Source organism: Pseudopipra pipra, chromosome 4 (genome assembly GCF_036250125.1).
Source record: "Pseudopipra pipra isolate bDixPip1 chromosome 4, bDixPip1.hap1, whole genome shotgun sequence".
NCBI lineage: Eukaryota > Metazoa > Chordata > Aves > Passeriformes > Pipridae > Pseudopipra > Pseudopipra pipra.
In genome coordinates, this window is record NC_087552.1 from 58,628,297 (window position 1) to 58,640,713 (window position 12,417).

The 12,417-nt window shown below is 37.9% G+C and overlaps 1 protein-coding gene across 8 annotated transcripts in view; it reads left to right on the plus strand.

Annotated features, from left to right (window-relative positions):
• The window catches only part of KCNIP4 (potassium voltage-gated channel interacting protein 4), a 405,894-nt gene that overhangs the window by 198,347 nt on the left and 195,130 nt on the right, over nucleotides 1-12,417 (plus strand). Inside the window, exon 1 of one of the 8 annotated variants that reach the window (XM_064653112.1) lies at nucleotides 12,031-12,354. The exons of the other annotated variants lie outside the window; for them this stretch is intronic. Coding sequence (XP_064509182.1) covers nucleotides 12,255-12,354 — 100 coding nt within the window. The 5' untranslated portion in view covers nucleotides 12,031-12,254. Of the gene's footprint in view, nucleotides 1-12,030; nucleotides 12,355-12,417 lie in introns of those variants that run through there. 8 annotated transcript variants of the gene reach the window in all.

Here is a 12,417-nt window from a genome sequence, read left to right on the forward strand (position 1 = left end):
ATATTTCAGATTAAGTTGTCTGTCCAGCAAAAACTGCCATATCAATGCTGAATTGTTTCATACAGCAAACACTGGCTTTTCTTGAGTAAACAATATAAATTTTTATATATTAAAAAAATGTAATTGTTTTAAAAAATTAGGAACTCTATGGCTACACCTAATTTCATTTATCTTTCAATTAGGGCAGTGCTCAAAACACAAAACCAGTGTGCCCAGACATTCTTGCAGGGTTTCTGGCAGGACTTTCTTTCCCAGTGCAATGGACAAACAGACTACCAGTCTCCAGGTACTTGTTTTTTTTTTTCTTTTCAGTGAACATGATCATAGTACATATTCACTTGAGTCTGGGATATATGCTGACCTCCATTAAAAACTCTATGCCTCAGATAATTTTGCTGGCTGAAGCTGATTTGAATCTGAGGGGCCAAATGAGTTTATAGAAACAATGGTTTCCTGATTAAATAGAAGTCATATCCCCACCAGACTTCTTAGTTCCACCAGACTTCTCAGTTCAATCATGTTTCACTTAAATATAAAGCTTAGATGTTTTGCTTCTTTTTATTAACATTTATCATTTAGGATATGATACACCTGGGATGACATTCTGAATGTATAGAACAACACAGTCAATGCCTAGGGAAGCCTTAACCAAAATGAGGAAAAAGAGAGGAAAGAGTACAGTATAAAAACAAAGTAGTAAGTAGTCAGTTTTAATGAGAGTTATGTTTTCCACAGGTGTGGAATAATTCAGAATTTATTCTGGATGATTCTGAGATTTCTATATTTGTATGTTAGGAAAAATACCTTTCCCAAACCTTTCGTTTGTTTTGTTTTCCATTTTTGAAAAACTGTTTTAAAAATAGCCAGAACATCTCAGATACTCAGTTTTCTAATTAAAAAAATAAATGTACCAGAGCATCATAAGCAGGATAATATGAAAAGTGACTGCTTCAAAGAATTTGAGTAAGCTGCAGTTTAATTTTTTTATACCAGATCTGCTGCTATGTGGGACAGGTTGACAGCAATATATGCATAGACAAGAATAAATGAGATCAAACAGCAGCAAAAGATATTGAGGAGAACATTGGGTTGGGGTTAGATTCAACTTCCAGAGAGTGATAAAGTACTAGAGTTTGGGGGTATGTGCTCTGGTTCTTTTCATTTAGTTTTTTTTTAAGTCTGTCAGTAAGGTACAATACAAGAGACTTGACTAGGTGAATTTCTGAGATCCCTTGAAATTCTACAACTTTATAATTCCAAGTCTACAGAATTCTTTGAAAAATATATTTAGTTGATGCTTCATTCAGAACTTTTTTTTGCTAGCTATATTTTAAGTCTTCTTTTCCAAAGGGAAATATGGGGTTTTTTTGTTTTGTTATCTTTCATAGGCTATATTTTCTATGGGTTCATTCAGTGATCCCATTTTTTGGAACCTGAAGTGTACATTCTGTATGAATTTAACTCTCAGCAGAACTAGGAGCACCTCTGATGGTGATTGCTAAACTGGTTTCAGATAATTATTATATTAAATCCTTAGCTTGACACTTCTACTACTTTTACAACAATATGAAGTAGTGATTTGGGAATAGGACAGATTTCAAAGCTTCATGCACAGAACAAGTTTCACCAATATAAGCCATCAGAATGAGGAATGACTCCCTGCAAATTGTGCAGTTTTTCAAAATGTCTCAGAATTTATTCTGAATCCTTGAAAATTGTCCCCATATGAAAGGAAAAAAAAATCTGGACAGTCTGATAACCTTCCTTGTCTGCAGAACATCTTTAATTATAGGCATATCTCAAAAGTTTTCATACCTAGTTAATTACTGCCAAATGTTTTTTTTCTTTTACTGTCCAATTGATTTTATTTTTTTAAATGAGAAGCTGTGAAATGCCTAATATTGATGACTTCTGAAAGCCACTATTACTAAGCAAATACTAAGCACATTAATTAACATCTCATTGAGAATAAGGATCAGCATTACTCTGACATCACAAATGTACTACTGTTAGGGCTGGCACATAAATATTTAACTTGGGATCATACTCCTAGACTCCATAGACTTTTGTACCTATGATTCACAGCTTACCAGTTACAGGGACTATAGCATAGTTTCAAAAGTAATTCTGGGTACTTTGTGAATATTGCATCAAATACTTCTTTGGTACTTCCCTCCATTTATCAGAACAAGCTGCTCCATTATTTTTACAGAGGCTAGCAGGTGGGTTAAATCTATTATTAAAAAAAAAAATCTACACTCTGGCGTTTCTTTTGTAGTATTTTATCCTGGGCTTGCTAGAGTCTTAATTAGCATGTTGTAAGATCACCTACCAAGGATTCAATCTGTAAGGATACATGAATCTGTGCAAAAAAACGTGATGGAAGTTCAGTTCTTACTGAAGTCAAACCCAGCATATTATATCTCCCTATGTAGAAATGACAGAACTATTAAAAAAGGTCATGGTGGAAAGCCACAGCAAAGATGTTTGTAAGGGTGTCACAGGTAATGTATTGAGGATTTTACACACAGCTATAGTGGCACACAGACAGTGGAATAGAGTCCCAATACAGAATGAGTAGAGTATCACATGCATTTCATAACAATATGTTATTCATGGAGGAGTAAATGTATGTTTCTGTATTTCAAGAAATTCAAAGAAGATGCTTTGTTTTACTGTGCCAGTATTTCTGATCCATCCATTGCTTGGCGATATAGAAAAGCTTACACTGATATTTCACTTTGACAGCAAGATACCAGATGGGAAGAGGTGGTTAATGTGTGACATGGATAATTTGATACAAAACTGAATTGTCAAAATACAGTAATCTATGGCTCAACTGCAAGGTAGCATCTACTGCAGTAATAGTTCAGAATAGAACCTTGAAAAAGCAGAGGCAAACTTTCTCCTTGTGATCTGATGTTCATGTTTCAAATTATTAGTGCTAGGGACAAAGGAAAGCAACAAGAACTTTGTTCAAAAGAGGAAGCTACAGAACAACACATGCTGTTAATGATTGGAAATATCAGCAGGAAATAGTGCAAGGATACCAAACAGCTGGAGAAGATATAGGAAAAATTATACTGAAATGAAGAGTTCTGCAAGCAATGAGATGAAAATACTGCTTCAAAAATAAAGATCTAAAACTCTGACAGCAATTAAATAGTCAAGTACACAGGCCATGTCAGGTAGATTTCAAAACAGGCATCAGAAACTCACGACTTTAGGTGTGTAACGTTTCTAGAATTAAAACCATGGGAAAAATCGTGAGCCTGGTTCTATTGTTGGGAGGTGGAAGACACACAGTGGGGTACTGTGGGGATCCTGCTTTCACTGAGGAAGTGATGGAGCCTACATTGTGGAGAAGATGATTACTGGGAAACAGAAGCAAACTCATCCTGCCATCTCTCTATGGGCTGCCTTCCTCCGATGCAGCAAAACTGAAAAGAAGTGGTGGACTCTTCTCTAGCCATCGGTGTTGCTGCATTGCATTTCTGTGAAGTTCTCTACTGACATCTGCTCCCATGGGCTTCCTCTGCCAGACTCTGCTGTCTGCTTTGAATATGGAGCTCAGGTTTCCTCTTCTGATGTGAAACACTACAAATAGGTTAGAGGGATATTCCTCAGAGGGAAGAAAACCCAACTTGAAATTACAAAGGAGGAATTCTGCATTTGAAGCATACTGATAATGCTACAGGAATGGAAAATGTGAATCTCTCTTACCTCCAGCCATTCCCGTGTTGTGTATATAGGTATATATATATTTCATTTCACAGTTCTCCTGTCCTCTGATAAACCTCTATTCCTGGCTGAATCTTCATTACATTCTAAAATTAATTTCTAGGTAGTAGTCTTAGGATGCCATTTAAATTCTATCTGGTTCCCAGCTTGGGGAAAAGAAAGTGTTTCAGAATCTCTTTTTCTTCTTCCATGCTGCTCTCTCTTTAGTGCTGCTTAGTTTCAGACATTAGTGGTTCTGCAGATGATCTCAAAACACTGGTCATGACCTCTTTAAATGGCTTTCTTTTTAACCTATCTAGCAGAATTTTATCATTAGTACTTACACAGACCAAGACTACTTGCTTCAATTATACTTTTAGTCCTTCCATGTGAAGAGGTCAATTGTAGTTGTTTATTTTACTCTGCAGAGTGTTTTAATCACCTGAGCCTGTGGAAATTAGTTTACTGCTGTCACTTAAACTGATAGACAGCTGTGTGAAATATTTCTACTGGGCCATGATGCACCTCATGTGTCCTCTGATGCCTGTCCTTAAGGTAGCTCAACCTTGCTTTTATATTTTCAACAGAGGAGGAGAAAATGTGAGTTTATTCAATGGGGATTGACCATCAATCAAATAACTTATGAGGTATTCAGAGAAAGCAAAATAAATAGATACCTAACTGTGGTGAAGCCTTGCAGGTGTCCCACTTGGTTTTAGCTTGTTTTGACAAATTAGGTGCATTAAATGTCATATTTCATATTGTTTTACTTTTCTGAACGCCCTGGAACACTTGGAGTTCTCTTCATGATATACTGTTTGTGAATATAAAAAAAAGCAAATATTACCAAGAGCAACACTGTCTTGATACATTTAAAGATTAATAGGTAAACAAATTTCAGTGTCTTGTTTGTTCTTTCTGTCTCCACTGGGTCGGTCTTTGCTCCAGAAATTTTCACACCATTTTGGAAGGTACCGGCTCACACAGAAACACATTCACCTTACAGACCAAGTGGAAAAGGCATATATCAGAACCTAATTTTTCCAGTGCAGCAAATATGAATTTAAATAAAAGTAGTTTTCCAACAGCAAAGAAACAATAGAGTTATGAGTTTGTTTAGAAAAAAATTATATTTTCTGTAATGCAAATGACCACTTTATAAAGAAAAATATTCACTAGAAACCCAAGAGTGTAATAATGAGGCAGAAAGTGGTAATACCAACATTTATATTGTATAAGGACAGGCGAGGGAGAAAGAATTTAGATAACAAGAAGAATTCCCTGCCTATTAATTTGAGTATTCCCACTGAGTTTAGCACTGCTGAAAATCTCTAAGTCTTGATGTTCAATGCACAGAAATCTTCTGTTCATTTAATTAGCAAATGTCAGTGCTTTATATCTCTCTGGACTGTTGCACTAATGTTCTTCAAACCTGTTCTGTAAAGACCACACATGCAACTGATCTAGTTCGGACTGTCTGCTGAGACTGTTAACCCAAGTTTGTGTTTCTGTACAGTTGTTCACATAAAAAGGCCATCCATCAGATGGTCTAAAACAACCATTAACAACCACTGACGATTGATGAGGTAAAGATTACTATTGAATATATGGCTCTTATATTTATCTTTAAGTGTTTTTTTCACTGTGAGAGAAATGGTGCAATTCTCTGTGATTCTTCAGGCACCGTAATGCACCCTTCAGTGAGTGTCTGTAATAAGATCAACCTCCTACCAAACCTAAACCCCGTAGCAAAACTGAGCTCTGATGTTTGAACCTAAAACAAGCTTTGCTTAGGCACATGGATTTGTTTGTATCAGATTTATACATGGTACAGGTCTTCAGGAAAGACATTTAAAGACCGTCAGATTGTTAGGAAGAAACTTGTTGGGTGCTCCAAGTAGGTTAATTGGGCAGAATTGGAAACTGAGTGTATCTGTCAGCTTGCCTTATTTATTTTATATATGTTGGTTAGCTTTGTATAACCAGTCTGAAAAGCAAAACAAAACAAAAATACCCCAACAAAATGGAACTTGTCACTCTTTTGTTCTGTCATTTGTCTTAATAAAAACCTCTGGGCAAAGAAGGAGCTCGCCCTTTGGACTAATAGCACTCTAGGGCTTAAGTCAGGCTGTAAGGCTCTATAGGTTTTGGCTTCAGATTTCTCTAGCTTTTTGGTTCTTTTTTTCGTGGTGGTTTGGGCTTTTTAAAGCAGAACTATGAAAAATGCTGTCTTGCTCCAATCTCTCAAGCTGTTTTCCATGGGCATATGAGCTAGGCTTTTCTGTGACTTTTAGTGCTGATTGGCGTAACAGTCTCTTGTTGTCTGCAGTGAGCTACTAATGAACCAACAAGGGATTAGGAGGAAAAGCCTGGCAAACATCCACATGCTGCATCAGCTGAACTGGAGGAACTCTTCTGTCAGTCTCTTATTTTGAGGCTGTAGATAAGTTTCCTTATAATATTTACAATAAAGTCAACTTAATACAATGTTCAAACCTAAAGTCTGCAGGAAGTTTGACAGTTTTCCAATAGTATGTAGCAAAAAAGGTAGCAAAACACAAAATGTATTTCTAACTATTAATGATGTGTCTTCTCTGCTATCTGGATGAAAATTTTACCATCTTGTGTCATAAATTTCTCACCCTCTGTCCATAGCTGTGACTTCAAAAATGTCAGCATCCACATGGGGTATATCATAGAATCTATCAAGCACAGGGACTGCAGTTATGGTAATATTCCAGAATATTAAGGGGCTGTATTAGAGCCAGCAACATTTCTTATGAATAAGGTCTAATTTATGAATAAGTAAGGCTAGCATTGTTTGAGTGGGTTAACAGCTTAATATTCTCTAAAAGTCAAGAATAATTAGGTATGGCAGTAGTATGTTAGGACTGGCCTTGAAGGTTACAGCACATATTTTGCATGTGATGATGTGGATCCATTAGAAAGGTAAAGGAAAGACTGAAATAGTTGGACTGGTAAGCCAGAATGATGATCTTTGTGGCAATATCTTAAGTGGATAAAGAGAAGCAAGACAGCACTTGACAAGGACAGAAAAGACAAGATCACATTAGTTGAGGAGCAAAACCATGAAAGTCTGAATTAAAAGTTTAGTTGTCTGTCAAGGAAAACTCACTAAATCTTAGAGCTGTTGGACTGAAGGCATTAGATATACACTAGGTTTTAAGTATAAAGGGAGAAATAAGTAAGAGGCAACACCCAGGTTAAAAGGCCGAAGGACTGACATGGCTAGGAAATCGTCATTGAAACTACTCATGTCATAAATGTTAGCTCACATGCTTACACCTTGGCAGAATAACACAGTCTTTAAATATTGAATGTACTGGAGGTGTGGGTCAGGTTGTACTAACAGGCCTGTTGAACCATGGTAAAATAACCTGCTGGAGGCCTGCTACCACCTGTGGCATCCCACAGCTCTGTGAGGCACTGAGCATGGGCTATTTGAGTCTGTGTGTCATTCAGAGTAAATTACATCAGGTACTATAAGGCACTGTCTCTTTACATGCTGTGACTATCTCGAAAATTGAAATTAAGCTTGCTGCATTAGGTCTTCATTGTGGAAGATGCATAGGAGTTTTACAATTGACAGTTAATAACTCTCTTGTAATTCTATGTGACAGGACTTTCTCTGGAGTTTGGAAAATGATCAGTAGGTTCTCTCAAGTACAAACACTTGAAAAATCATTAAGTTTCTTAGGAGAAAAATCCTTGCTAATAAAGAGGTAGCACAAACAAATCACAAGAAGTAGTTGAAATTCATCTGTGGAATTATAACAGCCAAATATTTTTCATCTTCAGAGAGAGTTTTAAAATATACTTGTCTGACATTTTTAAGACATTGAACATTTTTGAAGTTTTTTTCTTTTTAATGTGGTTTAAGGACCTCTAGCAAAGATAGAGTTATCAGAATGGCAATGATGAGAAAATTTCTGTCTTCTAATGGCATATAGTTCATGGTCACAGTTAGTGTGATAGTTTCCAGAAATATACACTACTACATTGAGGGAGCCATATTTTCACTGCAAGGAAAAAGATAAACTTGAAACATAATTCCATTTTAAGGGCTCCAGAACACACACATATATTCAGAAAATTATTAAGAATAACTTATTGACAGATTTTGTGCTCCTGACATTTATAGGAACCCAAAACTTCTGAAGAGTGATGTAATGATATTATCGAAGTCGTCAGGTGTACTTTCCAACTGGAACTACATCTCAGTTGGCATGTAAGGATGTTTTCTGTCAGTCTTTGAAAAGCCTGGTTGCGAATCAATCAATTCTGTAAAAGCACAGGATTTATGTATTGCCGTCTAAGTATACACCACGTATATATTTAAGAGAGAGAAAAAGGGAGACTAAAGTGCAATAACACTTAGCTGCTGAGATAATAAAGTATTTGCACTTATGATACATCAAGATTTTCTGATCCATTTTCTCCTTTGGAAAGAAAGAGTGGGTTTACTCCTTTTAAGATTAAAAAAACTATAAATTTCTTGTAAATACCTACACAGAAATATTTTAATGATTTTATTCGATGTTGGAATATTTATTCAAAGCTCTTCCTATTAAAAATAGGAGAAAAATATGTTGAAGGGACATCAATTTTAAGCAATCCTTAGACTGCTCTGCCTTTACATCATGATTTTTACCCTTAAAAGAAAATATTATTTAAGTTGTTCTCAGTTAAAATGAAGAAATTGTATCTTCTATTACAGGTTTTGTTCTCAGACTTTATGTATGACATGGGACTCCCACGAGTGTTTTTCTGTTCCATCCTTCTCTTGCAGTGCACAGACCTCCTGTTTGCACCCAGCTCTGCCAGTTAACTCCACCGCTGACTGCCCCCCGCCAAGCCTTCCCCAGGTCTGTTAGTGCACGAGTGCATCCCACATTGCTTTATGCAAAGCTATCAAGGTTAGCTCAGATCACTAATCTGAATGTTTTAAACAAAATCTAATGGATTTTAACTGATGCAGGCCAGACTTCCATAAACTATTTCAATAGGTGGTAAGGAATATCAGGGGATAGTGATTGTTCTCATGGAAGCCATGATGAAAATCTGGGAGTGGCTTAATGGCATCCAGATGAATATAACAGCATAAGAAAAGGAAGTGTAAGGAAGAAATATAACCCTTACTGGGACTCTCATCTGTAGACCAACTCGTAATTTTTCAGTCTAAATTGATTGAGTCTTTTTTTAACATTAACATTTCATGATATATAGCATTAAACAATAGCAGTAAGATTAATGGTATCAAGTATCTTAGTCATAGTAATGTGAATAGAGTCATTGTGTTGTGGTTTATAGCTCCATCATAAGATAAGAAATGACCATTTAGATATGTTCCTAGCTCCAAATATAACCAGTGAATTCAGTTTAATGTATTTACTCTCATGATAAAAAATAATGCTGCAAAATGCTTTGATGAAAAGGAGACAGCATTTATAACACTTTCTAGACTGAAACCTTTTATTTGCAGTTACACATAAGAAAAACAAGGCTACGTTCTCTTGTGTCTAAAACAAGATGGCATGTAATTTATTATTTAGTATCTTTCCTTCCACTCCTATTTCCTGCATTCCTACCTGTACACCTTTTTCAAGCTTAATTCTACAATATAATAAGGCATGAGTAGCTAGGCAAGAGAAAAAAATAAGGTTTCAATACTTGGAATTGTTAGCTTCATTCTTCTTGTCATGTTTTGATAAAACTGTATAGGTAAACAAAAATCACTTTTTTTTTTTTTAATGGAAAGCAAAGGATAAAACAACAGGCCACTTCACTGTTTTGGTAAGGTACTTGGAGAGAGAAATAGTGTTATGGTGTTTGTAACCCTATCTGTCAATAGAGTCAACTCCATTTTTAAGCAGATAGGAATGTGAAGATCAGAGATAGCTTTATGCTATTTTCTGTTCTTACATGAGGAACATTGTAAGGTTTTAGAAAGTTTTGCTAAAAAGCAATGACATAATGAGGGAAGGTATATTAAACTGCATATTAGATTACCTATATGTATATTAAAAGGAGAAGAAAAAAGGGATTCTCATGGCTGGTTCACAGCACTTGAGAAACCTGAGTTTAGTCAAAGCTTTCTTGCAAAATCCTAGCCTTCCCTGGAGATTATCATTCTTACTGTGCTTTGTCATCTGTCTGTAAAACTGTGGTAATGCTAATTCTTCCTTTCTTCTGTACTTCTCTGCTGTGTCTTGGAAGAAGGGTGATAATTAGCCATTGGTGCAGTAGACCTACACCTCTGGAAAAAACTGTTCACTCTGCTGATACCTGAAGAGGCAGGTCCCTGACACTCCATGTGTGTTTGTTCAGTCACTGACAGCCATGGTTTGCAGGGCAGTGGCATCCACCTTTTTTGCAGAACCACCACCATAAGCTCTGCTTTCCACTTTTCTGCTCTCAGCGCTAAGTTCAACTGTCACAAAGGAGTAAATGTGGTGTCTTTTAAAAAAAGTTTTCATTTTACCATTTTCAGACCAGTATTAATGAAAGATATTAATTTAAACGAGTATGTCCATTGAGGTAGTGATATTGCATGTACCCAAACACAACTTGTATCAACTTCTTGGGTAAAGGCATACAGATTGCAGATGTTATGTTGCTGATGCTGATAAATTAGTCTATTTTAGTCCCAGACTGAAGGAAAGCTGGACCTACTTTCCTTAGAGTTGTAGATAAGATGGCTTAGAGATAAAAGACATTTAGCCTTGTTTGGAACAAAGATTGAATGAGAGAAGAATGTAAGAAGAAGAAGAAGAAGAAGAATGTAAGAAAGCTTGTAGCAAATAAAGGCAAAGATACCCACGGAAAAGCTGCTTGCAGAAATGAAACAAATACAATATTTAGGATGGAATATTAAATCACAGATTTTATGACAGAAAATGTTTAAGCAGCTTCAGGGAATCCAATCTGGAACAAAAATCACAGAATACTGGCATGTGAACATTACACTGTATGGATTTATCCATCCACCATACAAAAAAAAAGGTACCTTTATTATATCTGTTAGCCCCCTTATTCCCTCTTCATTCCACTGTTTTCAGTAATGACAACACCCATTATAATACAAGTATACCTGGGGGACTTAGAAGTTGCTGCCAGTTCTCACATGACACAATAATTTTTTTTTTTAATCTTATCTAAAGAAAGAAAGAAAATCGAGGACTTGGTAGTAATTGATTTCAACTGTGTGGGGGACAGTACTCTAGCAGACAGGATTAAATTTGTTGCAATTGTTCCCCTGCTCATTTTTTACTGCAATAGAGGCGCTGTTTTTCTATTGTAAATTCCTCCTTAGATGCTAAATTATTAAGGGATTTAAAGAGTAAATCCTTAACCATGAATATACTACATGTGACAATGTACTGCAGACTGTTGTAGATAGGCCAGTGGCTGTTACTGGTATAAGATACCAGTTCAGTACTGTGGTCAGTATCCCTGTATTTCACTGATAATTTATATGGAAAATACTTTGTTTAGCAAATATTACTGAAGTGAGAAACAATCAAAAATAATGACCTTGCTTTTGCTTTTCCTTGCCCCATCCTGGATGTTCAAGGCCAGGATGGATGTGGCTTTGAGCAACCTGGTCTAGTGGAAGGTGTCCCTTACCACGGTGAGGGGGTTGAAACTAGATGATCTTTAAGGTCCCTTACAAACCAACCATTCTATGATTCTGTCTATGATTCTCAATCTGTTCTTTTCAATTTTTGTTTTCCAAATCAGCCCACAGAATAAGCCTTAAAGAATTTGAGACACTTCGGTTACAAACAAATATTAAAACAAAAGAGAAGGGGAAAAAAGGCTTTCTAATGCGCTGATATATATAAAATGTTGTGTATTACTTGCCACATGCAACAGGTGGAATCCCATCGTACTGAAGCAAACGTTTCACCCGGAGAAACTCATGGACAAGTTCAAGTTTGCAACTCCCCCACCGACACACCCTTCTCTCCAGCCCAGCGGGAGGCAGCCACAGCTGGGTGCGGTGAGGGGACGCCCCGGCTGCCTGTCCATGCACCTTCCCAGGGGTAGCGGTTCCATCCCGAGCCGCGCTCCATCACCGCCGGCCCCTCCCTCGGGCCGTGTCCCGATGCCCGGCGCGCCCCGGTCCCCGCGTTGCCCCGGCAACGGGCTCCGCGCCCGACGCTGCCTCCGCCGCGCCTCAGCCCGGGAGCGGCTCCCGCCCGCTGGGATGAGCCGCCGGCGCTCCCGCCGCATCGTTGGTTTTTCCCGGGGCCATCTCCCGGGTGATCTCGGGGGTGGGTCCTGGCCGTCGGGCTGTGTCGGAGCCGGGCAGTGCCGCCAGGCCGGAGCGGATCCCCCCGCCTCTCCTGGCCTCTGCTGGGGTAGCCGGGATGTACTCCCTGCCGCTCCCCTCCCACTCGCCCCCTTCCCTCGCGGGAGCCTTCCGCACCTAGTTTAATGGCTTTGCTAAGAAAGCCAGGCAGAAGAGCACTTTCCTGAGTGGCGGTGGTCAGACCATGACCTAACTCACCATGAACTTGGAAGGGCTTGAAATGATAGGAGTGCTGATCGTGATTGTGCTTTTTGTAAAACTGTTGGAACAGTTTGGGCTGATTGAAGCAGGTTTAGAAGGTAAGGGAGTGCGTTTCAGTGGCTTGTGATTTTTCTGTTCTGGTTATTCTTGCAGTGGGGCAA